Source organism: Saccopteryx leptura, chromosome 3 (genome assembly GCF_036850995.1).
Source record: "Saccopteryx leptura isolate mSacLep1 chromosome 3, mSacLep1_pri_phased_curated, whole genome shotgun sequence".
In the NCBI taxonomy this organism is placed as follows: domain Eukaryota; kingdom Metazoa; phylum Chordata; class Mammalia; order Chiroptera; family Emballonuridae; genus Saccopteryx; species Saccopteryx leptura.
This window is the reverse complement of record NC_089505.1, coordinates 107,845,508-107,871,163: the sequence shown is the minus strand read 5'-3', so window position 1 is coordinate 107,871,163 and position 25,656 is coordinate 107,845,508. Positions and strand designations below refer to the sequence as shown.

The following is a 25,656-nucleotide window of genomic DNA, read 5'->3' as shown; positions in this document are numbered from 1 at the left end:
AAGCCTATAATAGTTTTTTTCTGGGAAAGAACCTGAGTAAGTTGAAAAGGGCTTTTGAGAAGTAGTTGGTATTTTTGAAAGCACCTCAAAACCTCACATTGGCAAGGATGGGGAGAAAACACTGCTAGTGGAAATTCCTGGAGGGTGGTTTGACAACACTAAAATGTTTCTTCCCTTTGCCCTAGTAATTATACAAATTTGTCCTAAGGAAATTATTTTTAACACATTGTTCACCGGCAATTTTACACAGAAGTTATCTCATGTCACTGGCTATGTTTTGGTAATTGAATATGAAAGTGAAACAATCTAAATAAACTTCAGTATACTTTATTTACACATAGTGAATTTCAATGAAACTTTGTACATATCTGCTACATACTGTATTTTATACATGTTATATATTTTAGTAATTTTGGGGGTGTGGTATACTGTATAGCAGTCACCTATGTGTAATGGTGGGCAACGTGTTCTGCGAATATATCTGGTTCCGCTGCGCTTTCCTTTTGAAACACACACTTTACACGATCTAGTTGGATTTTTTTTATACCAGTGACTGTTTTTTCTAAAACGTGGTCTTTTAGTTGCCCTGAAAGCCTAAAAGGTGAATCAATGGAAGGAGCTCTTTTAGAAGTACCAGAAGTGTTAGGTTCTGAGCTGCACTCATTTGGACCAGCAGATATCCATTTCCTAGCTACTTCAAGTAGAAATCTTTTGTATCTTACTTTATTTTGTCTATTGTAATTACAGTATATTTTGAATGCATTGAATAAAGCGCATCTGACCAGAAAAAATGCTACTTGTTCAGACCACTCTATACTTTTTCAAAAGATACTGCATTTACCAGATACTGGTCTGCTTGATCGACTCCTTTCATGTATTTGTTGTAGTCTAAAATGCACGCAGGTTTAACAATATCTTCCGTAGAATTTATTTTTTGCTTTCCAGTTTTCATAGAGGCATCGTGGATAGTTGATGTATTCACTGGTCTTTTACCTTTCCATGATATAAGGACAATGGGTCCTTTCTGTAAAAAGGTCTTTTCCCCTCTCTGAAGATTCTTTGACTTTTCTTTTAGTACCTTTGGCAAGCCACGGTTTTCTCTTATGGTACCACAGATTAATGTTTTTTCTAATAATAATATTTCAGCTGTAGAAACACTGTTGTAGTGATTATCTTGGTATACATGATGCCAAGAATCACGATATGGTTCTAAGACAGGTAATATAGCTTCTTGCAGTCTTTTGCCTTCACCCGAATAAATCTTGAAGTTGCAGATGTATTTACTCTTGCTTTCACAAAGCATTCTCACTAAAATCCCATATTTTATTATTTTTGCTGGGTTATATGTACTGAAGCTGATATGTCCTCTATATGGTATCATTGCTTCATCTAGGGATAACTCCTGCTTAGATACATACAAAGACTGAAATTTTGTAAGAAAATAATCCAAAAGAGGCCTAATTTTATACAGTCTGTCTTCATTAGATGTATTTTGTGAATTATCACTAAAATGGAAAAATGTAAGAATTTGCTCGAACCTCATTCTGCTCATAGTTTTAGGAAATATTGGAGCTACTACCAAAGGGTCCATTAACTAGTAATCCCTCCAATGTGATTTTTTTCATTTGTCCCATCAATACCAACAAACCAAGAAACTTCTTTAAATCGGTATTGGTAACTTTCGTCCATGGTACAGTTTTAGTAGATTTTTTGTAAAATTGTCCCATTTGCTGGTGTTATAAATTGGTTTGAGAAACAACTAAATCAAAAAAATCATCACTGAAAAGTAATTCTGTCACTCCCCCGATGCTCCGTGGATCACTAAGGTTGGCAGGTGCACTGAAATATTTGAATAATCCTCCAAATTTGGTGTAATATATTTTCCACCCCCTCCTTTTCAAAATTACTTTCACTATCAGATCTTATTACATTTCTTTTTTGTCATTTTGGTGGTCTGATATCCGACTCATTACTGTCTTTCGATAAACTATCAATTTCTACATCACTACAGCATATTTCAAAATCACTCAGGCAATCAGATAAAGTGTCTGCATATAATTCATTGGAAAGTTCTTCACCTCCACGATCCATTATGGTTGAAACTTTTGTAATACTATAATTGCTATAAAAACCTAAATATCAAGAAAAGTCACTTTTTTATAATAAACTGAACACAACAAAGAAAGATTTTACAATATCCTTGTTATGTATGTTCAGACTGCGAGCGGTTAGAAGACAGTCCAAGTTTAGACTGCTCGACACTGACACTGTGATTGTTTTTGTTTACCATACCTTTGATTTTGCTGTCTCATGCCTGGAGGAGTGGGAAGAAAAGGAGTTTGCATGAGAATATAGAACTGGTGTGCTGTTTTTCGAACTTTGACCCTCAGGGCGAAGTCACAAATACAATAATCCTGTATTACCCTGAGTTTCAAAAATTGAAATAGGTAATGCAAGTGCGAACATGAGTTAACTCATGAGCTGTCAACAATGTGTTAAAAGTGCAACTTGAGCATGATGGGTGGTGGCACAGTGGATAGAGCGTTGACCTGGTCCCAGGTTCAAAACCCCAAGTTCGCCAGCTTGAGTATGGGATCATCAACATAATCCTAAAGTCACTGGCTTGAGCCCAAAGACCACTGGCTTGAAGCCCAAGGTTGTTGGCTTGAGCAAGGGGTCACTGACTTGGCTTGAACCCTCCCCCTGTGTCAAGGCACATATAAGAAGCAATTAATGAACAACTCAAGTGATGCAACAATGAGTTGATGTTTCTCATCTCTCTCCCTTTGTGTGTGTCTCTCTCTTGAAAAAAAAATTACAACTTGAGTTACATATAAAAGTGTTTATCATATTACCAATTTAAAGCAAAAACCTAGAAATAAACATATCAAATGACAAGGGATTTGTTAAATTATGGTAAAGCCTCACAGTAGATTTTTTTTTTTTACAGAGACATAGAGAGAGTCAGAGAGAGGGATAGATAGGGACAGACAGACAAGAACAGAGAGAGATGAGAAGCATCAATCATCAGTTTTTCATTGTGACACCTTAGTTGTTCATTGATTGCTTTCTCATATGTGCTCTGACCGTGGGCCTTCAGCAGACCAAGCGACCTTGGGTCCTAGCCGGTGAGCTTGGTGAGCTTTGCTCAAACCAGATGAGCCCGCGCTCAAGCTGGCAACCTCAGGGTCTCGAACCTGGGTCTTCCGCATCCCAGTCCGACGCTCCATCCACTGTGCCACCGCCTGGTCAGGCTCACAGTAGATTATTATATAATAATTTTAAATAGTTTTTGGAGATATTTAGTGAATGGGGAAATGTTTACAATATAAATTTTTTTATTAATCAAGTATTTCTTATTCCATTGCATATCTTTTATTAACTTTTAAGTTGAACCTTTTATTAGTCTAGCAGAGATATAGCCCATGGTTTATTTATATATGACTCAATGCTTTAAAAATGGTTTTGTTAGGTTTTTTTTCATTGATTTGAGAGAGAAAAAGAGAGAAGTGTGAACTCACTGTTTCACTTAGTTCCATTTAGTTGTGCATTCATGGATTGCTTCTTGTACATGCCCTGACTGGGGATCAAATCCATAAGCTCAGTGTATCAGGACCACACTCAATCCACTAAGCCACCTGGCCAGGGCTGGTTTTTTACACTTTTTTTTTTTTTTTTGGTGTGTGTATTTTTCTGAAGCTGGAAACGGGGAGAGACAGCCAGACAGACTCCCGCATGCGCCCGACCGGGATCCACCCGGCACGCCCACCAGGGGTGACGCTCTGCCCACCAGGGGGCGATGCTCTGCCCCTCGGGGTGGGGGGGGGGCGTCGCTCTGCCACAACCAGAGCCACTCCAGCGCCTGGGGCAGAGGCCAAGGAGCCATCCCCAGCGCCCGGGCCATCTTTGCTCCAGTGGAGCCTTGGCTGCGGGAGGGGAAGAGAGAGACAGAGAGGAAGGGGGGGTGGAGAAGCAAATGGGCGCTTCTCCTATGTGCCCTGGCTGGGAATCGAACCCAGGTCCCCCGCACGCCAGGCCGACGCTCTACCGCTGAGCCAACCTGCCAGGGCCGGTTTTTTACACTTTTTAAGGGTTATAAAAAAGTGAAGAGTAACCCTGGCCAGTTGGCTCAGTGGTAGAGTGTCGGCCTGGCGTGCGGGAGTCCCGGGTTCGATTCCCGGCCAGGGCACACAGGAGAAGTGCCCATCCGCTTCTCCACCCCTCCCCCTCTCCTTCCTCTCTGTCTCTCTCTTCCCCTCCCACAGCCAAGGCTCCATTGGAGCAAAGTTTGCCCGGGCACTGAGGATGGCTCCATGGCCTCTGCCTCAGGCGCTAGAATGGCTCTAGATTGCGGCAGAGCGATGCCCCAAGATGGGCAGAGCATCGCCCCCTGGTGGGCATGCCGGGTGGATCCCGGTCGGGCACATGCGGGAGTCTGTCTGACTGCCTCCCCGTTTCTAACTTTGGAAAAAATACAAAAAAAAAAAAAAAAAAGTGAAGAGTATATAAGAAAGAACATATGTGTGGCCCATGAAGCCTAAAATATTTATCTTGCCCTGTACAAAAATGTTGCCCATCTTGCCCTAGAAATGACATATGTTTTTGTAATTTTTTACAGTTTAAGTTAGATATCTTTACCATTTCCCAACAATGCAAGAACCTATAGTTTTACTCCATTTAATACCCTCCTGCTCTGTTATTGTTGTATATATATATATAGATATATTTTTATATGTATCTTAAATACTAAAGAATATTTCAATTATTTTTTTACACAATTTTTATTTGTACTTACTGTTACCCTTTTTGATACTCTTGATTTCTTCTTACAGTTTTCTGTCTCTGCTTTCATCTGGGATTGTTTTACTTTAGCCTAAGGAACCCCACTTGGTATTTTGTGTTTGTAGTGCAGGTGTCCTGGTAATGAGTTCTTTCAGTTTTCTTTTATCTGAAAACATCTTTCTTTTGCTTTCACTGGGTATAAAATTCTAGATTGGCAATTATTTTTCTTTTAGCACTTTAAAGAGTTGTCCATTGCCTCTGGCTTCCATAGTTTACATTGAAAAGTTACTGCCCTGGCCAGATAGTTTGGTTGGTTAGAGCATTGTCCTAAAATGCAAAGGTTGCCAGTTCAGGGCACATGCAGGAACAGATTGATGTTTCTCCCTCTCTCTCTCTCTCTCTCTCTCTCTCTCTGTCACACTCTACCTCTCTCTCTAAAGTCAATAAAATATACATTAAAAAAGGAAAAGAAAAGTCACCTGTAGATATTATTATTTCTTTGTAGATAATACATCTTTTCTCTGGCTGTTTTTAAGGTTATCTATTTGTCAATGATTTTCAACAATTTAACTATGATGTTTTTTGCTATACTTTTCTTTGTATTTATCCTGCTTGGATTTTGCTTAACTTCTTGAACATGTGGATTGATGTTTTCATCAAATTTGGAAAATCATCACCTATTATTTCCTCAAATATTGCTTTTCTCCTTTCTCTCTTCTAGGACCCTAATTATGTAGAGGTTAGAGCTCTTGATCATGTCCTGCAGGTTTCTCGCTCTCATTTTTAAGATTTTATTTATTGATTTGAGAGAGAGAAAAAGGCAGGGAGGGATGGGAAGCATCAACTTGTACTAGTTGCCTCTCATATATGCCTTGACCGGGCAAGCCCGGGGTTTACAACGGACGACCTCAGCGTTCCAGGTCAACGTGACATTGTGAGTCAGGCTTGACTTAGAGTTTTAGGGGGGTACCCTTCTCTCTATAGCCCTTTCCTAATCCTAGCCTCCTGACAGCCCTAAACTTCCATATCTGGCTCCTTGGTTTAGCTAGAGTGCTGCTTTCTCCTTAGTCTCTCTTTCTCAGCACCTGATTTGAAAAAAATGCCCTCAAGGAGAAAGCCAGGGTAAGTATGTGGTCGCCTCTGCTTTCCCTTCTCTCAAGATTTTCAGGCCCTGGCCGGTTGGCTCAGTGGTAGAGCGTCGGCCTGGCGTGCAGAAGTCCCGGGTTCGATTCCCAGCCAGGGCACACAGGAGAAGCGCCCATCTGCTTCTCCACCCCTCCCCCTCTCCTTCCTCTCTGTCTCTCTCTTCCCCTCCCACAGCCGAGGCTCCAATGGAGCAAAGATGTCCCGGGTGCTGGGGATGGCTCCTTGGCCTCTACCCCAGGCGCTAGAGTGGCTCTGGTTGCAACAGAGCGACGCCCCGGAGGGGCAGAGCATTGCCCCCTGGTGGGCAAAGCGTTGCCCCCTGGTGGGCGTGCCGGGTGGATCCCGGTCGGGTGCATGTGGGAATCTGTCTGACTGTCTCTCCTTGTTTCTAGCTTCAGAAAAATACAAAAAAAAAAAAAAGATTTTCAGCTCTACACCTGTTGTTACTGTCAAAGCCTGCAGCTGGTATATTATGTGTGCCAGGTTTTATCATTGTTTATCCAATAGCCTCACAATTTAATACTAAAAGAAAAGCTTTGCCCTGTACGGATAGCTTGGTTAGAGCATTGCCCTGAAGCCCAGAGGTTTGCTGATTCCTTCCCTGGTCAGGGCATGTACGAGAGCAGATCAATAGAGAGTTCCTATCTCTCTTTCTGTTCCCCTTCCTCTCTGAAAAATCAATACATAAAAGTGAAAAGGAAAAGAAATAAAAGCTTGGGGGGGGGGATCTTTGTTTACATTATAATCGCCATTAGAAGTTATATATTCAGTAGGAAAAAGAAGATTGAAAGGAATATATGAAACTGTTGGAATGTATGAGCTATTAAGTTGCTGGCCGGGGTAAATGAGAGCAGGGTACTGAGGAAGGATTTATACTGACATCTGCTTTGTATGTTTCTTTCTAACCCCTCAGTATCTCCCTGCACTTGGCTATTCAAAACGGGTCCATCTGATGAATCCTATGGTTCCAGGATTAACTGGTAGCAAAATGAGTTCTTCAGAAGAGGTAGGTTGCAACTCTGACTTGTTTAGAACTTTTCAGCAAGAGATGAAGAGATTAAGGACTCAGAAGAAGAGTAATTTAGCTAACTAGAATTCTCCAGTATTTGAGTCATAAATAATCTTAAGTCATTCAATTAATTCCATTGGTCCCTGAGTATTGGCAGACACAGAAGCAATCCTGATTTTAAGGGTTTTACTGCTACTAATAAAAAATACAGGCTAAAGTAATTTCTTTATTCATAGAATTGTGATAAAAAGCCTTATTAATGAGAAGGCTTTGGTTGCATTTCACCCCATAATATCTTGATTCTTAGGGTGATGTTTGATATAACTAATATGATAGATATGCTGTCTTTCAACATTAAAAGTCCTATTGCCTGACCAGGTGGAGGCGCAGTGGATAGAGCGTTGGACTGGGATGTGGAGGACCCAGGTTCGAGGCCCCAAGGTCACCAGCTTGAGCATAGGCTCATCTGGTTTGAGCAAGGTTCACCAGCTTGAGCCCAAGGTCACTGGCTCGAGCAAGGGACACTCGGTCTGCTGTAGCCCCACGGTCAAGGCACATATGAGAAATCAATCAATGAACAATTAAGGAGCCGCAAATAGGAATTAGTGTTTCACATCGCTCTCCCTTCCTGTCTGTCTGTCCCTATCTGTCCCTCTCTCTGACTCTCTCTGTCTCTCTCACAAAAATAAAGAAAAATCCTATTAAGGAATGTACACTTTTGTTTACTAAGGATACAGACCAGAGGACTTAGTGGAACCCAAAGATATGAAAGATTGAGTTCAGGGCTCTCAAACATGGCTGATCATCAGAATCACCTAGGAAATTTAAAGAGAAAAAAAAAGCTGGTTAGACTCTGTCCTTAGATTCTGATAAAGTGGTTCTGGAAAACAACTCCAGAATCTCAACAAATTTCCCTCAAATCCTAGTAGTTGCTTCTGTTTAAAGTCACGTTTGGGCATTCGTCTAGTTCTTTAAGTCTGACTTCTTCATCTAGGATCACAGATTAATAAATATATATATATGTATGGGAACTGTTATTGTTATTTTTAAAAGGATATGCTCATTCCTTTTCTTCTTAAATTAAAATGCTCCATGTGTTGATTATTTCTCTGACAAAGTATCATGTTATTCATCCTGTTTGGTGACATTTACCATATCTTAATCCTGGAAATCAGTGCTAACAGCAGTTCCCAAACATGAATGCATCAGAATTACTCAAGAGAGCATTTTATAATAAAATACCTGGCCCAACCCCAGGAGATTTTGATTCATGAGGTTTGGGTGGAGCCCAGTAATTTATATATTTTAAAAAGCACCCCAAGTGATTCATGTACATCCCAGGTGAGTCATGTGTGGACCAGAATTTGGTAACCACTGAATTCAAATGAGCATGAGCTCACTCCAAAATAAGAAACAAATTTTATTACCCTAAAAAGTAAAAATGGTTCTAGCTAATTCATGATACATGGTGTTGGTGACTGCTGGGAAGCAGGGATCCCCACACATTGTTATGACAATGTCAGTTTGTCTACCCCTTTCAGAAAAGAGTTTAGGGACTAGCAATTTTTTCATAGTTTAAGGCAATAATCCTAGAGAAGCCCCCCCCCCCCAAAACCTGCTAGGATGTTTGTAGTGGCATGATATATGATCCATAACAATTAAAACATAATCTAAAAGTTTAGAGATTGTAATGTAAATTATGTTGTCACTAGTAATTGGGAATGTGATACACAATTGTAAGTGAAGACTAAGTAGCTAAGTGAAAAAACACAGGACATTTAGTCTCTAACTACACATTTGCAGTGATTCCATATGCCTTAGATAAGGCCTTGGAAGAACACAGAATCATTAAAATAGCTTTGTTTGTTGGGTGGCAGTATTGCTAGTGGTCCTTCACTCTGATTAGTTTTGCTTTTCTTAAAGTGGTTTGTGTTTAAATCTTTGTTTCAAAAAAAATTTTAAAGCAATTGATCCTTGAATATGGAGCACTGCCCCTCCCCTCGACACACTCAATTGACAATCTAAATATAACTTTTGACTTCTCCAGTATTTAACTACTAATAGTCTACTGTTGACTGGGGAACCTTACCAATAACATGAACAGTTGATTAATACATATTTTGTGTTACATTTATTATATACTGTATTCTTACAATAAAATAAGCTCAAGGAAAGAAAATGTTATAAAAAATGATAAGGAAGACAAAATACATTATAATACTGTGCATCTTGAAAAAAAAATCACGTATAAGGGGACCCACATAGTTCAAACCTGCGTTGTTGAAGGGTCAGCTGTACACAGGTTAGTGGAAAATATATTATACTGTAATTTTCAACCACAAGCAGTCCTCTTCCCCTCTGTGGCTTCTAGGAGTCCAAGATTGATCTCCTTGATCGGAAGGAAGATGTGAAGAAGAAACTGAAGAAGGCCTTCTGTGAGCCAGGGAATGTGGAGAACAATGGGGTTCTGGCCTTCATTAAGCATGTCCTTTTTCCCCTCAAGTCTGGTAAGACGCTCCCTCTTCTTCTCAGAGGCCAGGCTGAAATAGCAAAACTAGTAGTGATAATACTTGTGATAATACCATGTCATACTTGTGATTTGTCACAGTCTTCCTCCAAGGGTGGCTCCCCTGATTCTCTGCTCTGAATTCACGTATATTAATATTATGATTGGAGTGGAGATACCATTTAGTTGTTCATGTGTTGTTACTGGGTTAGGTTCTAAGGAGGGTGTCAGGGGGGGCCGGGGTGGTAGAAATGAGGGTGGGGGCAAACATGAACTAGAGGAATAAAAAGAAATATAAGATGTGATCCTTCCTCTTGAGTTTGGATGCTAGCTGGGCATACAACATGGCCACGCATCCAGTTTAAAAAAATAATAAAACATTATTATATGCCTGACCTGTGGTGGCGCAGTGGATAAAGCATCAACCAGGAACACTGAGGCTGCAGGTTCAAAGCCCTGGGCTTGCCCGGTCAAGGCACATATGGGAGTTGAAGCTTCCTGCTCCTCCCCCCTTTCTCTCTCTCTCTCCTCTCTCTAAAAGTCAATTTTAAAAAAAATCTTTTAAAAATAAACAAATAAAATGCTTTATAATAAAGTTCAAAACACATATATGGCAGAAACAACAGCTACCCATATCTTTGGGCTAGAAATGCTGATTCTGCCATTGATAGTGAGTATTGGTGTGGATCCTTTTCTTACAGAGTTTGTGATCCTTCGAGATGAAAAATGGGGTGGAAACAAAACCTACACAGCTTACTTGGACCTGGAAAAGGACTTTGCTGATGAGGTAATACCAGAGGAGGCACTGTCCCCGCTGGGCTCATTCTGACGAGCTTCCCTATCGTGTCCTACCCGGGTTTCTGGTCATGTCCCACAGCACTCTGTCTTGCTGCTCTCCAGGGCTGTATATCTTAAAATGGCTTTGATGAGGATTCAGGTGGCCCACTGAGTAGGTGGGCAGACAGCACATAGATAATGTATTAGTGTCCTAATCACTCTCCCAAAGACTTAGCTTGGCATGAAGGACCAAACCCAACCCAAAATGAAGCATTTCAAGGACAGATGTAAAAAAATTAAGGTTCAAAAAAGACACACACAAAAAGAGAGAGATACACAACTATAAAAGGACAGAGTAGAGGACACTATTCTCTTCAACAAACAATTTAACAAGGCTTACTTGCTAACTGTGTGTCAGGCACCATGTTAGGGGCTGGGGATACAGAAAAGATTGAATCCTCACAAAGCTCATAATCCAGCAGGAGAAGCATACATATAAACAAGTATTTGCTGCCTTACTGCACAATGAAAATATGTACGTGGTCTAGAAATAAAATGGGACAGAGGGGTTAACTGTCTGTCTAGCTATGTAGAGAGGATAGCATCCACTTTTTCACTTAAGGAGTAGGAATTCATGAGGAAGTCTGGGAGAATAAATTGTGCAAACACGTAATGAGATAAACAGCACAGTATATAAGGAATTGCAAAGTCACTTGGTCTGACTAGAGTCTAAAGGATGAGGTGGGGCATTGTGGGAAATGTAGGCAGGGCTGGATCATAAGGGAAAGACGTAATAATAGTGTATATGGGGAATGAAATGGGGAGTTTTGATTGACTGAATTTGAGTTGATTCAGCAGTGTGATAGGGCTGTCAGAGATATTAATGAAGTCTTGGCCTATCATCAGAAATGTAGATCTGGAGCCAGGGTGTTGATGGTCCATTCAGTTCTCCATTGTTCTCCATTTGAGGTTGTGTGTTAAGCCCTAAACTTCAATTCTATGAGGTTTATTTAACAATCTGGGTGTGTTGTTGGGGAAAGGAGGGATGCCACTATAGGCAACAGACTCAAAACTGTGTCACAAAAACAGTTGGAAGAAAGAACTAGGCATATCTGGCTGAGAAGCAAGTATGGGTTCAGTCATCCTCAAATACAGTGTGTCCATAAAGTCATGGTGCACTTTTGACCAGTCACAGGAAAGCAACAAAAGGCGATAGAAATGTGAAATCTGCACCAAATAAAAGGAAAACCCTCCCAGTTTCTGTAGGATGAGGTGACAGCATGTGTGCATGCGCAGATGATGACATAACACCGTGTATACAGCAGAGCAGCCCACAGCCATGCCAGTTGAGATGTGGACGGTACAGAGAAAGTTCAGTGTGTTCTGTGGCTCGCTAAATTCGAATCCTTGACCAAAGTGCAACGTGAATATCAGCGCGTTTATAACGAAGCGCCACCACATAGGAATAACATTACTCGGTGGGATAAGCAGTTGAAGGAAACCGGCAGTTTGGTGGAGAAACCCCATTCTGGTAGGCCATTAGTCAGTGACGAGTCTGTAGAGGCTATACGGGATAGCTACCTAAGGAGCCCTAAAAAATCTGTGTGTGAGCCCACATCGAACTGCACTGAATAGGTATGAAACTGGGAGAGTTTTCCTTTTATTTGGTGCAGATTTCACATTTCTATCGTCTTTTGTTGCTTTCCTGTGACCGGTCAAAAGTGCACCATGACTTTACGGATACACTGTACATGAAGGACTCATGGAAGAAGGCTTAGGTTTCCTCCTCGGCACCAGAAGGCTGAACAGGACTGTAGTTGCGACCATAGGGAGGCATGCTTACGCTCAGCTCAGGAAAATCTTTCTAATGACCTCAGTTATGTGGTGATGGACAGGGTTGTTTCACTTGACCTTGCATTGCCCACCACGGACGTGCTCAGGCAGACACCAGAGGACCATGGGAGGCAATGTTGTATGAGGGTTTGGGCCTCGAATGGAGGAAAAACACTCAGTGACCTCTGAGGGCCCTTAAGGCTCAGTTTTTGGATATGAGACAACCCATTGCTCTGAACCCTTTCTATCTGCAGTGTGAGAGAGGCCACAGACCCCACACTCCCCTCCTCGACCCTGTGAACAGTCCTCTGTGGGAATAATGAGAAGGAATAGGAGAGCCTGGAGCAATGATAACCTATAGCACTTTCTATGAGTGGGGACATGTCCTACATGCACTGACACACCTGCCTGCCACAGGCCACATGTTGCTGTAGAGCAGGGGTCCCCAAACTTTTTACACACGGGGCCAGTTCACTGTCCCTCAGACCGTTGGAGGGCCGTACTATAAAAAAAACTACGAATAAATCCCTATGCACACTGCACATATCTTATTTTAAAGTAAAAAAACAAAACGGGAACAAATACAATATTTAAAATAAAGAACAAGTAAATTTAAATCAACAAACTGACCAGTATTTCAATGGGAACTATGGGTCTGCTTTTGGCTAATGAGATGATCAATGTCCGGTTCCATGTTTGTCACTGCTAGCCGTAACAAGTGATATGACGCGCTTCCGGAGCCGTGACGCATGCATCCTGTGTCACCGGTAGTAGTACTGTATGTGAGCGACACTGCACTTTGCTGACCACCTGTGAAAGAGGTGCCCCTTCCGGAAGTGTGGCGGGGGGGCCAGATAAATGGCCTCAGGGGGCCGCATGTTGCCTCCAGGCTGTAGTTTGGGGACCCCTGCTGTAGAGCCTTACATATGACTAGTGTACCTATGTAACTGAGTCTTAATTTACATTTAAATATCCACATGAGGCTAGTGGCTACCATATTGTTAAAAATAAAGCATTCCCAGGGAAATAAAGGAATAGCAATGTTGTGGTGCCAGCATTCATACCTCAGGGTGTCCCGTCAGAATATCTAGAACAGGGGTCAGGAACCTTTTTGGTTGAGAGAGCCATGAACACCACATATTTTAAAATGTAATTCCGTGAGAGCCATACAACAACCCATGTATGTTACGCATTATCCAATAAAAATTTGGTGTTGTCCCAGAGGACAGCTGTGATTGGCTCCAGCCACCCACAACCATGAACATGAGCGATAGGAAATGAATGGATTGTAATACATGAGAATGTTTTATATTTTTAACATTATTATTTTTATTAAAGATTTGTCTGCGAGTCAGATGCAGCCATCAAAAGAGCCACATCTGGCTCACAAGCCATAGGTTCCCGACCCCTGATCTAGCAGATCCTTTCAGGCCACTTTGGGATATGAAAGTGAATTATATCCCAATTAATTGAAATTGAGTTACTGAAGTCCTCCCAGGTACTAGCACTGCTCACCATTTTCACCCACATTGTGTGATTTAATCCTCATTCTCACTCTATGAGATAAAGGTATTGTTATCTTCATTTTTTTTAAAATATTTATTTATTTATTTATTTATTTCAGAGACAGAGCGAGAATCAGAGAGAGGAATAGATAGGGACAGACAGACAGGAACGGAGAGAGATGAGAAGCATCAATCATCAGTTTTTCGTTGCGACACCTTAGTTGTTCATTGATTGCTTTCTCATATGTGCCTTGACCATGGGCCTTCAGCAGACTGAGTAACCCCTTGCCGGAGTCAGTGACCTTGGATCCAAGCTGGTGAGCTTTTTTTTGCTCACACCAGATGAGCCCGCGCTCAAGCTGGCGACCTCGGGGTCTCGAACCTGGGTCCTTCCGCATCCCAGTCCATCCACTGCGCCACCGCCTGGTCAGGCGTTATCTTCATTTTTTAAGCAGAGTCCAAAACTTTGAGCTCACCTGGTTTAGGGTCTCACAGCTAGCTGGGACTCGAACTCCAGTCTGTCTAACTCTAGGACCTGTTCTTTCTTCTTCTTTTTTTTTTTTTTTTTGTGGGAGAGACAGAGAGAGGGACAGATAGGGACACACAGACAGGAAGGGAGAGGGATGAGAAACATCAATTCTTTGTTGCGGCACCTTAGTTGTTCATTGATTGCTTTCTCATATGTGCCTTGACCACAGGCCTTCAGCAGACTGAGTGACCCCTTGTTCGAGCCAGCGACCTTGGGCTCAAGCTGGTGAGCCTTGATCAAACCAGATGAGCTCGCGCTCAAGCTGGTGACCTCGGGGTCTCGAACTTGGGTCCTCCACATCCCAGTCTGACGCTTTATCCACTGCGCCACTGCCTGGTCAGGCTGTTCTTTCTTCTTGCTCACTCAGCTTCCCCTCAGGCTTTTACCTGTTAGGATGTTTCTCTGCCTATAAATGATAGCAGGTTTATGCCACCACTCGAAGCATCAATGGAAGGACTAGAAGATTTTGACTAATAAACACATTTAGCCTCTAAAAACTTTCAAATTAGTATCGAATTCAGAGTCAAAAGACCTGGATCCCAGACAAGTTAGATCACCTTTCTGAACCTATTTCCCCTTCCTAAGGTGGCCCTGCCTGTGCTGGGGAAACACCCTGCATCCTGTATGCACAGGATTCCGTTAGTCTTCGTAGATTCAGGTGGCCTGTGCCCTGTTCACGTGCCTTATCTCACCGGGCCTCATGCACTTTTACAGGTTGTACACCCTGGAGACCTCAAGAATTCTGTTGAAGTCGCGCTGAACAAGTTGCTGGATCCCATCCGGGAAAAGTTTAATACCCCGGCACTGAAGAAACTGTCCAGCGCGGCCTACCCAGATCCTTCGAAGCAGAGTAAGGCCCGTGGGGGAGGAGAAGGGCCAAGAAGGGGGGATGACATCGGTGGGATAGATAGCTGGCTGGTGGGTCTCAGAAAAAGGTCTGTCCTCAACTGGGAGCCCAAGAGGCCAGGGCTTCTGAAGTGCAAAGATGTCATATGCTGTTGACTCCTGGGGCGGAACTTGAGTCATCTTGATTTGGTGCAGTGGGTCCTGCGCACTGATTATATCCTGTTGTACCGGCACTGCTGGGAGGTGCTGAGGTAAGGTGTGTACTTGGATCCTTTCACTAAACCCTCTTCAGTTACGGAGCCCAGTGAGGTTGGACCATGAGGCTGACCCGGCAGCTCAGGCACGGCCTGCGCAGCTTCTCGGGGAAGCTCATCTTCAGCCTCACCCAGCCCCCTTCCGTGTGCCTCCGACTGGCTCTCAGGTGGCTGTCCACCCCTCCCAGAAGAGGCTCAGTACCTGTGTGTGGAATGCATGAATGGAAACACCTAACAGTGGTAGAGCTACTACTGTCCCCATCCCTCCCCTCCAGCCTAGTAACTAAGAACAGATGAAAATCTAGTGTCACTTCTCAACAGTTGCCAACGCTCTTTTAAAGAAGATGTAAGTCAGAAGTAGCATTTGTGGGAAGGTAAATTTTAATTGATCAAGAAAAGTCGCCTGACCAGGCGGTGCCGCAGTGGATAGAGCGTTGGACTGGGATGTGGAGGATCCAGGTTCGAGACCCTGAGGTCGCCAGCTTGAGCACAGGCTTGTCTGGTTTGAGCAAGGCTCACCAGCTTTAGCCCAAGGTCGCTGGCTCGAGCAAGGGATACTTGGTCTGCTGTAGCCCTCTGGTCAAAGCACATATGAGAAAGCAATCAGTGAACAACTAAGGAGCCACAACAAAGAATTGATGTTTCTCATCTCTCTCCCTTCCTGTCTGTCTGTCCCTATCTGTCCCTCTCTCTGACTCTCTCTGTCTCTGCCACAAAAAATAATAAAAATTCCCTTTAAAAAAAAGTCTGGACCACTGTAAAATAGAGGCCAGGACTACCGCGGTCTGTGAAACTTAGTAATAATAATGGTGTCTCCTATTCAGATCCTTAGGTTGCTACTTCCATGGTGAAATCCTACATGACTAATATATAATTCTGTAAATATTTCTAATAAAGTTAAATAAGAAGGATTTGATGATTGATTGAGAGAGAGATGAAGGAAGGTATAATCGGTGGGTAGATTATTCTGGGAATTTTGCATGAAAGCCTGCTAGTGTCCTCATTTGGTGGGATCAGCAGTTGACTTCTCATGGGGAAGGAAGACAGTTCTGACCCCTTGGGGTTCTTCTCATTCCCAGAACCAGTTGCCAAAGGCCCTGCCAAGAATTCAGAACCAGAGGAGGTCATCCCATCCAGGCTGGATATCCGCGTGGGGAAAGTCATTAGTGTTGACAAGGTACTCATTTTCACCACATCCCAGTGAGGCAGATAGGGGTCAGATTTGTCTGTTTCCATCTGGAGGAAACCTGGCCTGGGATGATGGGAAGTAACATCCCTGAGATCATATTGCAAGTCAGAACCCAGGTGTATAATTCCAGGCCTCAGCTTTTCTCTTGGCTGCTTCTGGATGTTATGCAACCAAACATAGCCAGGAACTCAGAGTGGGGGGCGGATGTTAGTCAAAGGGAACTTGTTTATCTATTAAATCCAGTCTGATGGACTTACCCTGTCTCTACCAGCTAATCTGGACTAGTTGCGGCCTTATCTTGGATCAGCCCCTTTGTCTCCCAAACCAACCCCACCCCCACCCACCCCCGTGGCTGGGACCATTATTGTAGGCTTTTTCTCCTCCCAGCTTTTCACTATATAGGCCCAGCCACAAAACTACTTTGAGAGCTGCTGGTGCTTTCAGGTGGTGACACCAGCAGTTGTCCCCCATCTTCCATTGCACCTAGGACTCATCTGGTGCAGCTGTGACCATAATGGTAGCCACCCAGATAACCAGGCTGTTCAGTCTCTCTTAGAGATTCCTTCCACCTCTTATAGAAGTTAGGCTCATTGTACTCAACTCCCGCCTCTTGGTTGAGAGTAGAATGTACCTTCAAGGCCCAGTCTCTTGTCTGCTATCCAGGACCTAGAAAGAGAGTTCTAGAGGGTCCCTCAGGGGCTTCTCTGGGGAGTAGATGCCCCCTTCTGGAGTCAGAGGGCTCACAAGGCCCCCTGATCTGTTCTGTTGTGACACTGTGGGACTGACATCTCTTGCTGGCAGCACCCAGATGCAGACAGCCTGTACGTGGAGAAGGTCGATGTGGGGGAAGCTGAGCCACGGACCGTGGTGAGTGGCCTGGTGCAGTTTGTGCCCAAGGAGGAACTGCAGGATAGGCTGGTGGTGGTGCTGTGCAACCTGAAGCCCCAGAAGATGAGAGGAATCGAGTCCCAAGGCATGCTTCTGTGCGCTTCCATGTGAGTGAGGCCGTGGGCGGGGCGCAGGGCCGGGGAGGCTGCAGGAGTGCCGAATCGGCCCGCGTGCTGCCCCTCCACATGCCACGGGAGGCCCTGAGAACACTGGCCAAAGATGGTGCGTGAAGGAATTATTTCTTGTACAAGTCCTGTGACTGAAGCACTTTACCTATAGTTAATTTTATTAAAACGGAAATTGAAGATTCAAAGCAGTGTGTGCATGCCCACCTCTCACCACTAATAAGAGGTGGAGGCAGGACTCAGAACCAGTTCTGATGGGCTGTTAAGGCCTTGGTTTCTGTTATGTTCTACTTCCTCCGCTAAGAGCCCAGATTTTGAATTTCAGTTCAGCCCTGGTTAACCCCACTGTGACGATGTCCAGACATGTAGTACATCAGTGAGGGCCTCGGGGGGCGCTAGCAGTGAGCCTGACCTAAATCCTGGTAAGGCCTCCACGTGGAGGCTCTAATGCTTTGGCCTACACAGCAGCTGGAAGCAGTCCGTAGCCTAACTTTTTCCTTATCCTGTGTCTTCCCAGAGAAGGCGTCAGCCGCAAGGTTGAGCCTTTGGACCCTCCCGCAGGCTCTGCTCCTGGTGAGCGAGTGTTTGTGAAGGGCTATGAGAAGGGCCAACCGGATGAAGAGCTCAAGCCCAAGAAGAAGATCTTTGAGAAGTTGCAGGTACAAAGCTGCAGGTGTTCCCTTTTTACCTGGGGGGGCCTGGACTGTGTCCCCAGACTGCTGTTATTGAATCCAGACCAGCCCCTTTCCCAGCTGGGCCTTTCTGTATCTAAGCCCCTCTTCCTTATCCATTCCACACCTTTCTGCCCCCTCGTATACTGAGCACCGACAGGCTACCTGAGGCACTGTGAGGGACTTCAGACAGTTCATTTGATCTTCAGTCTGTGATAGATGGTCCCCATTTTACCTGGCAGGATACCTGCCAAGGCCACACAGGGTCACCAGGAGTGGTGGAACCAGGGATCAAAACCCTCCCGGAGTCACTGCCACCCACCTTGATCTTGGAGCACTTGTTCTCTCTTCTCCCTCTGGGGCACTGACTCACAGCCTGCCCTGTGACCCCTGAATTCATTCATTCAACAAATATTGGGCCCCTAGTATATATCAGGCATTGTCTGGGTGCTTGGGCTACATCAGTGAATAAAGCAGCAAAAAAAATCACTCCTCCTGGAACTGACATTACATGTGTGACTTTTTCTAGCTAATAACTTGTTCCTTGATTAGACAGGTTTTCTGGAGGTCGTTTTGAGTGATTTCTACATCTCTATCCTCCTGGGTGTACCAAATGACCTGGTCACCTCCCTCATTTCCTGGTTTTCCAGGATGGTTTTGTTAATTGCTTTTTTTTTTTTTTTTTTTCTGGCTATAAAATAAAATTTTAATGTAGGTATGTGTAAAATATAGAAAATAAAACAAAATACTGATACTCCTACTATCTAGAGATACTGAAAAATGTCACTAGTGACTATTCTGGGCTTTTTCTGTACATATATTTACAGTTTGAGTCATAATTTTTTTAAAAAAATTTTACTTAATGCCTGAAAAACTTCCCTTTTTAAATATTGAGAGGTGATTTTACTGTATAGTATTATATCCTGATTATCACAATTTAACCAAACTATTTACCCTTACTAGACATTGAGGTTGTTCTCAAATTTTTCAGTTAGAATGGTATGCTGGATACCCTGGTACATAGTTCTTTGCACTTAGTCTTGATTATTTTCTTAAACTAAGTCCCTAAAGTGAACTCTGTGCCATTGAGTTGGCTCTGACTCCTGGAGGCCCTGTGAATGAGTGATGCCCAGTGTCCTGTTCACACTGCCCTGCTCCGCTCCTGCAGACTCCTGCCTTCGGCTTCTTTTATGGAGTTACCCATCTCATACTTGGTCCTCCCCTTTCCCTGCTGCCTTCCATTTTTCCCGGCATTATTGTCTTTTCCAGGGAGCCCTGCCTTAGGATGTGCCTGTAGTAAGACAGCTTCAGTTTTGTCATTTTTGCCTCCAGCAATGTTTCCGGCTCACCTGAGTCAAAAGATGTGAACATGGAAGCTTTTGACAAACTGCTCTCAGAGAAGTTGAGTCAGTTTACACGCTGGTGGTGTAAGAGAGCCTTCGTTTTCTTGAAGTCCCATCACCAGCACTATAATCACTTTTTTCTGTTTCTTGTCCAGGCTGACTTTAAAATTTCTGAGGAGTGCATTGCACAGTGGAAGCAAACCAACTTCATGACCAAGTTGGGGAACATCTCCTGTAAATCGCTGAAAGGGGGAAACATTAGCTAGCTAACCTGGCGTCTTCCACCCTCCTCCCGCCATCCCGAATCATCGGCTGTCTCCTCCGCTCCATTGATCATCTGTTCTCCCATCTCCCAGGACACTGAAGCAAGAAGTTTGGGACTTTATTAGGTGCAGAACTTGGTAAGAGGCAGCTGAGCCTCCCCAGGTCCAGGATCACCCCGGCTGGCTGTGGTGGGAAGCCGACCTCCCAGGTAGCAGCAAGGGCGGGGACGCCGCAGTGAGTCCAGCTCGACCTTCTTCCCTCGGCAGCTAACTTGAGAAACCTGGTTTTAATATAACAGAAAAAGTTTATGCCACAATCCTTGTAATTGGAAAAACACTGGTTCCTAGAATTATCCCAGCAGCTGTACCCCTGCCTGGGATCTGGTGTCTTGACTGGGTTAATTACAGCTTCTTCCCAACAGGAAATTGTGGGATTTGAAAAGGGAAGGGGAAAGAACCTAGTGGTCTGTCACGTGGTTGGAAGCATTCACCAGTGCCTGCCAGCACCAAGGCGGGACACTGGAGGCAGAGCCTGCCCCAGGGCTGGATTCTGCCAGGTTGGGACAATCCCTAAAACCAGCTGTGTTAACGTCAGAAGTGTGGTGGATGGTACGGCCTGGTTCTTTGGTTCTTTCTTCATAGAGGGTGGGGTACTTCTTAAGGCATATCAATCAGTATCACTAACAACCAGTGTCATGAATTCAAATAAAATGTCGGAAAAGGGGTGTCTGATGAGGCCTGTCTGTGAACTGGACCACCTCAGGAGAGGAACACAAGCGCAGCAGCTGCTGAGCCCCTCACCCAGCCTGGGGCTGCTTGTATCTTGCACTTTTGACCCCGTAATGATGGCTTGAGGAGGAAGGCATTCAGGGTGGAGGATGGACACCTGACTTTTCCTTTGGCCTTAGTAAGAAGAGGCCCGCTTGGGGTCCAGTGCTGGCAGTAAGACTGTTTTCCCAATCACTACCCTGCCCCTCCCCCATTAAGAAGCAGCAGCCACAGCCAAGTTTTAATCATTTAATTAACACCTTTGAAACACAGCTTTTTCATGTGTCTCATTCAGGCTTCAGGGCAGAAGGAATGGATTGTACAGACATATCAAAGACTCAAAAATTTAAAGAAATATATATATATATATACTTCTCTCTAACATTTTTATGGAAATTAAAAATCAGAGGCTTTTGGTCTCTCCATTTGCACTAGATCAAGCTCATTTACCCCAGAGGACAAAGAAGGGCTGCTTCTAGATCCTCCCTTCTCCTTCGTACTGTCCCACCCAGTGGGGAAATAAATTCAGAGGATTCTAACTGAGTAAAAGGAGCTTGAGTAACATTGAGAGGGGAGGGAAGGGAAAGAGACACAGAATAGAGGCTTTGGCCTGGTCCTGCTTCCGGGACGTTGGATCGGGAGCTCTGAGCAGAGCAGTGCTTGTTGACCATCTTTCCCCGACTCATGGGCAGGCACAATACAAACCCAGCAGCAGCTCTTCACCACCCAAAGGGCAAGGGAAGAACACTGGTCTAGAGCTACAAGGAGGAAGTGAGGGGACCAGAGGAACCTGGGCTTGTTCCACATCCCGTGTTCCCAGCTCTTGTTCTGGGAGGAGATCAGTCTCTCCTTGGTGGAAGAGAAACAGCTAATGACAAGGTCTGTTGCCAGATTCAAGCCCGGGTCATGGGGGCCACAGGGGCCAGGGAGGAAGCCAGCTTACCTAATTAAGTGGTATAAACTGAAAGGTCATTAAAATTCCTGGAGGGGAGATCAGTGGCTGACGTCTAGGGGACAACCACCCAGCCTGCTCCCTTGGAGCACTGAGTGCCCCGCCTCCACTCACTAGGGAAGAGTCTGGAATAGAACGCACCTTTGATTCCCAGCCTTGTCACTCAGCATCAGCTCCCCCCAGTGGAACCACCTGTGCTGAAAGGCAGCTGCACAGAGGACAGGCATTAGGCAGGCGAGGAAAGGTCAGAGAATGAAATCCATAGGGCTGGGCCCACTGCCCAAATAAGCTCTCCCCACCAGGCCCTCCTCTCCCCCCCACCCATCCCCCTCCTCTACTTTTGCGCAGCTGAAAAGAACACAGCTTCGCCTGTGGGCTCCTGTCTCTGAAGTGCTGTGCCTGCCCACCCCAACCTGATTAGGTGACACAAGACAGATGCTTGGCATTGCCCAAGGTTCCCAAGATGACTCCCTAAACTGTCTAGCTCTCTGAGGCCAGAGCCTGTGGACCGCTCTGGTTCATTCTTTCCCCACCCATTTGGGCCCTGGCAGTCTCCCACTTGTTCCCTGCATGAAGCACCTGGCATAACTGGAAGGCAGGAGGGTGGTTGGTGGTAAGTTGAGGCACAGGAAGGCTAACCCTTGCTGTGCCTTTTGTGCTTTGGAATTCCACAGCCTTGCTCCTGCCTCCAGCCTGGGGGAATACAATGACTTGGCCACCTCCAAGAACTAAGAAAAGGAACAAACTGGATGGGAGGGAAGGAGGAAGGGATGGCCCCTGGTATGGGCTGGCTACCGGGGACTGATGCTGCCACCATGTAAACAGGCCCTTGGAAGGTGGCTTCATATGGGCCCTGGAGGATGGACATGCAGTCTCTTTTCAAAAGTGCTTTGATTCTGGACTACAGTATGTGCATGATTTCAACATGAGAAAAAATTATACTCAAGTGAGGTGTTCTGCTCCCAACTCTGACATCAGGGCCAGCAGGGGGCGCAGCCACCCACTCCCACCAGCTACCTCCTTCATGAGGCTAAGGCCAAGACTGAAGTGGCAGCTGCCAGAGGGGGGCTCCATTCTGGAAAAGGCATGAGAGCTGGATGACTTGGAGGACAGGATCAACACCAGGCTTGCATAAATATTGAAGGCCGTGGAGGTTAAGGCTGCAGGCATCCTCTCTTATTATATCAAGTTAAGTGTCTGCCGTATCCTCTCATCCTTGGAGCTGCTCAGGTCCCTGAGATTGTATTCCTGGGATGGGTCAGCAGTGCCAGTGAGGTGCCTGGTGCTCAGACCAACTCCTTCTGTGGGTCTGTGGGGAAAAAGAAGGGACACTCAGCAAGGGGCCTCTCCAAGGCACATCCTCACCTCACCCCCCTCACTTTACTGATCACACTAGCAGCACTGCACTAGACACTACAAACATCTCAGGCACTAACACAGACCATTGCCCACACTTGACAGTGAGGAGTCTGGGGCTAGGAATCAGTAGATAAAATGGCAAAGCTGGAATTCAAACTCAATAGTTCTCACTCCAAAGCCCACACACTATGCTTCTTCACTGTAGCTCAAGGGTGACAGTTCACTCCTCCCAGGTATTCTGAAACCTGAAGTCTTTAAGATGCAAGAGCAATCCCTAATGGTGAGACTTCGATAGCCTTGTCCCATCACCAGCAAAGGGACCCACATACCACTGCCCACTGTACCTGTGCCAGGCGGACCCAGCTTCTGCTCCCCTGGGCCAACCAGCTGCACGACACCTCCATTCTCAGCTGGCTCCCCCTTAGTCCTGCCCTCAGCATGGAGGAGCCCGTTGGTTGGAGGAGCGGTGAGGGGCTCAGCTCGAGGAAAGCTGGGGGAGGTGGGTGGGGGTACTCCTACAGAGGGCTTGCGGGCCACGGGTGGGGGAGCCTTAAGTGGCTTCTTTGAGGCCTGGGGTGGCCGCTGCTCTGAGATGCTCCGAAGTTCAGCCACCAGATTCCGCTGGAGGTCAGCCTGTTTCTCAGGGGACACAGGCCGCTCCAACTGCAGCTTCTTAGTGCCCTTGGAGAAGATGAAGCTGGCTGTAGAGGCAGGCGACTGGGGAGACCGTGGCTCTGCCTCAGGCGGCCCATTGGGCTGGGCACTCACAGGACCCTCACTGGCAGCCAGATTGGAGGCCTTGAGTCGGACTGCAGCATGGAGCCCTGGGGAGGAGGAAGGTGCCGGGCTGGCCCGCCCGGACAGGGCCCTTCGTAGTGGCTTCTGAGGGGCTGACGACCCCAATGCTGCGGTAGGAGCCACTGTGGGAGCACCCACAGAACGTAGCCGAACCATCTGCAGGAGTGAGGGTGTGACCAGAGGCGCACCGGCATCCTCCCTGGGAGCCCCATTGCCCTTGCTGCAGGTCACTGGTTCCTTCCGTGGGAGCTTGGCCAGATGCCCTGTGACAGAGCCAGCAGGTGGAGCTGGCAGAGCTGGAGGCTCTAGGGTACCATGGGGCTGGCTCTGAGAAGAGACAGTAGCTAAGGGTGAGGCAGCCAGGGAGCTGACAGGGGCTGGGAGGTCTGAAGGGCCTGCAGGGCCAGCCACCAAGAAAAAGGCCTCCTCTGGTGGGGGGAAGTCAGCCATGGACAGGTCCTGCTCCTCAGGTGCAGGAGGTGGGGGTGGTGGCCAATTGGGATCTTGGAGGGGCTCCTCAGCAGTTTCTGGGGCAGATGGAGCCTCCTCAACCACTTCTAACTTCTTAGTGGGTGGTGGGGGTGGATGATAAGATGGGGGTGGGGATGGTGGGGGCGACTGGTCTTTGGAAGCAATGGGAGACTCCTGTGAGGGGGTCAAGGATATCTGGGGGCTGGGAGGAGACTCAGGACTGGCATCAGTGGTAGAGATGGGCCCCAGGACCAGAGCAGGGGCAGCCAGAGCTGGGGCAGCTTGGTTTGGACTCTTGGGCTTGGAGGGAGGTGGGGAGAAGGGGGCAAGCACCTTGGGGTGAGGAGGTATAACAAACCTGTCACCAAGGGTGGTTGACATCTGTGGACCAGAACGGTCTGAGGGAGCTGGGTCAGAAAAGGAGGAACACAGAGATATGAGGGAGGAGGAGACAGAGGGCCCAGGAGATCGGAGGGAAGTGACACGCTCTGGTTTAGGGGGTTGGACCTTGCCTGGGGAAGCAGGGGCCCCTGCTAGACCCTTGGGAGGGAGGGTAGGGGTACCACTTTGGCTTGAGTATCCACTGGAGGGTGAGAGCGTCCGTTCTGGGGAACGTGGGGGGCGCCGGGAGCCCCCTGGAGACAAGCCAGGCGCCCAGCTGCCTGCCGAGTTGGATGGACAGGGTGCTGCCCCTGTCCCTTCTGACCCACCAGTGGTAGGCGGTCGAGGCAGCTGTGGCTGCTGCTTCCGCTCTGGCTTGGGAGGCAACCCCAAGGGCCCATCAGGGGCTGCTGAGCCCCGCTGTCGGAGTGAGTAGGTCCGGCGGGGAGGTGGTGGGGGCCGCTTCAGCTTACGTAGGGACACACTCCGGCCAGACAACTGCCCACTGCTCCGAATACTGACAGTGTCCGAGGCCTCAGCAGTGCTGCCCCCACTGGGAGAGCCCCTCCCACTGCCGCCCTGGGGAGGGGGTGCCCCGCTATTGCTAGCTACAGAGCCCTCTGGCCGGCCCTCAGAGCCACCCTTAGAGGACAGGGTGGAGCCGTCAGACACGATGGTCTCAGAGGACTGAGAGTGGCTCCAGGTGTCACTGGAGGAGGAAGGGTGGCGGCTGCGGGGCTGGGGGCTGGAGGCCGAGGAGAAGCGGCCCAGCGAGCGGACGGAGGCCGGACTGGCCGAGAGCAGACTGCAGCGGCTCAGAGTGCGTAGGCTGCAGCGGCCCAGGGCCACCACGTCCACTGTGGGTGGCAGTACAGCATGTGGGATCAGTTTCGACAAGTAGGTGGCCTGCGGTGAGATGGACATAGCTGGGCTGAGAGGCTCTGGAGGCCCCGCCCCACCTGTCAGTCCGGGCACTGCCAGGGACATGGGCCGGGCAATTGGTGGGGGCTGAGCCCCTGTGGACCGGCCAACAAAGGTGTCATCCCGATAGATGCGGTCGATGTGGCGCTGCAGCAGGGCCTCTGCCTTGGCCCCAGCCTCTGCCTCTGTCTCCAGCGCCTGCAGGGACACCCGGACCCCTGCTCCTGAGGCCAGACCCACTGGGCGGCCATCCACTGTGGGGATTCGTACAGCATCTCGCGGACCAGGAGGCTGAGGAGTACCTGGTGCCTCACGCTCATTCCGCAGGCCTGGAATGGAC

General features: G+C 46.7%; 2 protein-coding genes across 7 annotated transcripts in view; one reads left to right on the top strand and one right to left on the bottom strand.

The window, feature by feature from the left end:
• The window catches only part of YARS1 (tyrosyl-tRNA synthetase 1), a 36,124-nt gene extending 15,733 nt beyond the window's left edge, over window positions 1-20,391 (top strand). For all 4 annotated transcript variants that reach the window (XM_066375759.1, XM_066375758.1, XM_066375761.1 and 1 more), the window contains 8 exons: window positions 6,842-6,934; window positions 9,309-9,444; window positions 10,145-10,230; window positions 14,802-14,937; window positions 16,267-16,364; window positions 17,178-17,371; window positions 17,907-18,048; window positions 19,559-20,391. In XM_066375759.1, the coding sequence (XP_066231856.1) occupies window positions 6,842-6,934; window positions 9,309-9,444; window positions 10,145-10,230; window positions 14,802-14,937; window positions 16,267-16,364; window positions 17,178-17,371; window positions 17,907-18,048; window positions 19,559-19,669 (996 nt within the window). In that variant the 3' untranslated portion in view covers window positions 19,670-20,391. The remainder of the gene's footprint in view (window positions 1-6,841; window positions 6,935-9,308; window positions 9,445-10,144; window positions 10,231-14,801; window positions 14,938-16,266; window positions 16,365-17,177; window positions 17,372-17,906; window positions 18,049-19,558) is intronic.
• Window positions 20,392-20,669: 278 nt separating this feature from the next.
• The window catches only part of NHSL3 (NHS like 3), a 29,907-nt gene continuing 24,920 nt past the window's right edge, over window positions 20,670-25,656 (bottom strand). For 2 of the 3 annotated variants that reach the window (XM_066375754.1, XM_066375757.1), the window contains exons 6-7: window positions 23,090-25,645; window positions 20,670-22,695 (exon numbers count right to left, since the gene is read on the bottom strand). In XM_066375754.1, the coding sequence (XP_066231851.1) occupies window positions 22,673-22,695; window positions 23,090-25,645 (2,579 nt within the window). In that variant the 3' untranslated portion in view covers window positions 20,670-22,672. The remainder of the gene's footprint in view (window positions 22,696-23,089; window positions 25,646-25,656) is intronic. The other variant, XM_066375755.1, reaches the window with a different exon arrangement.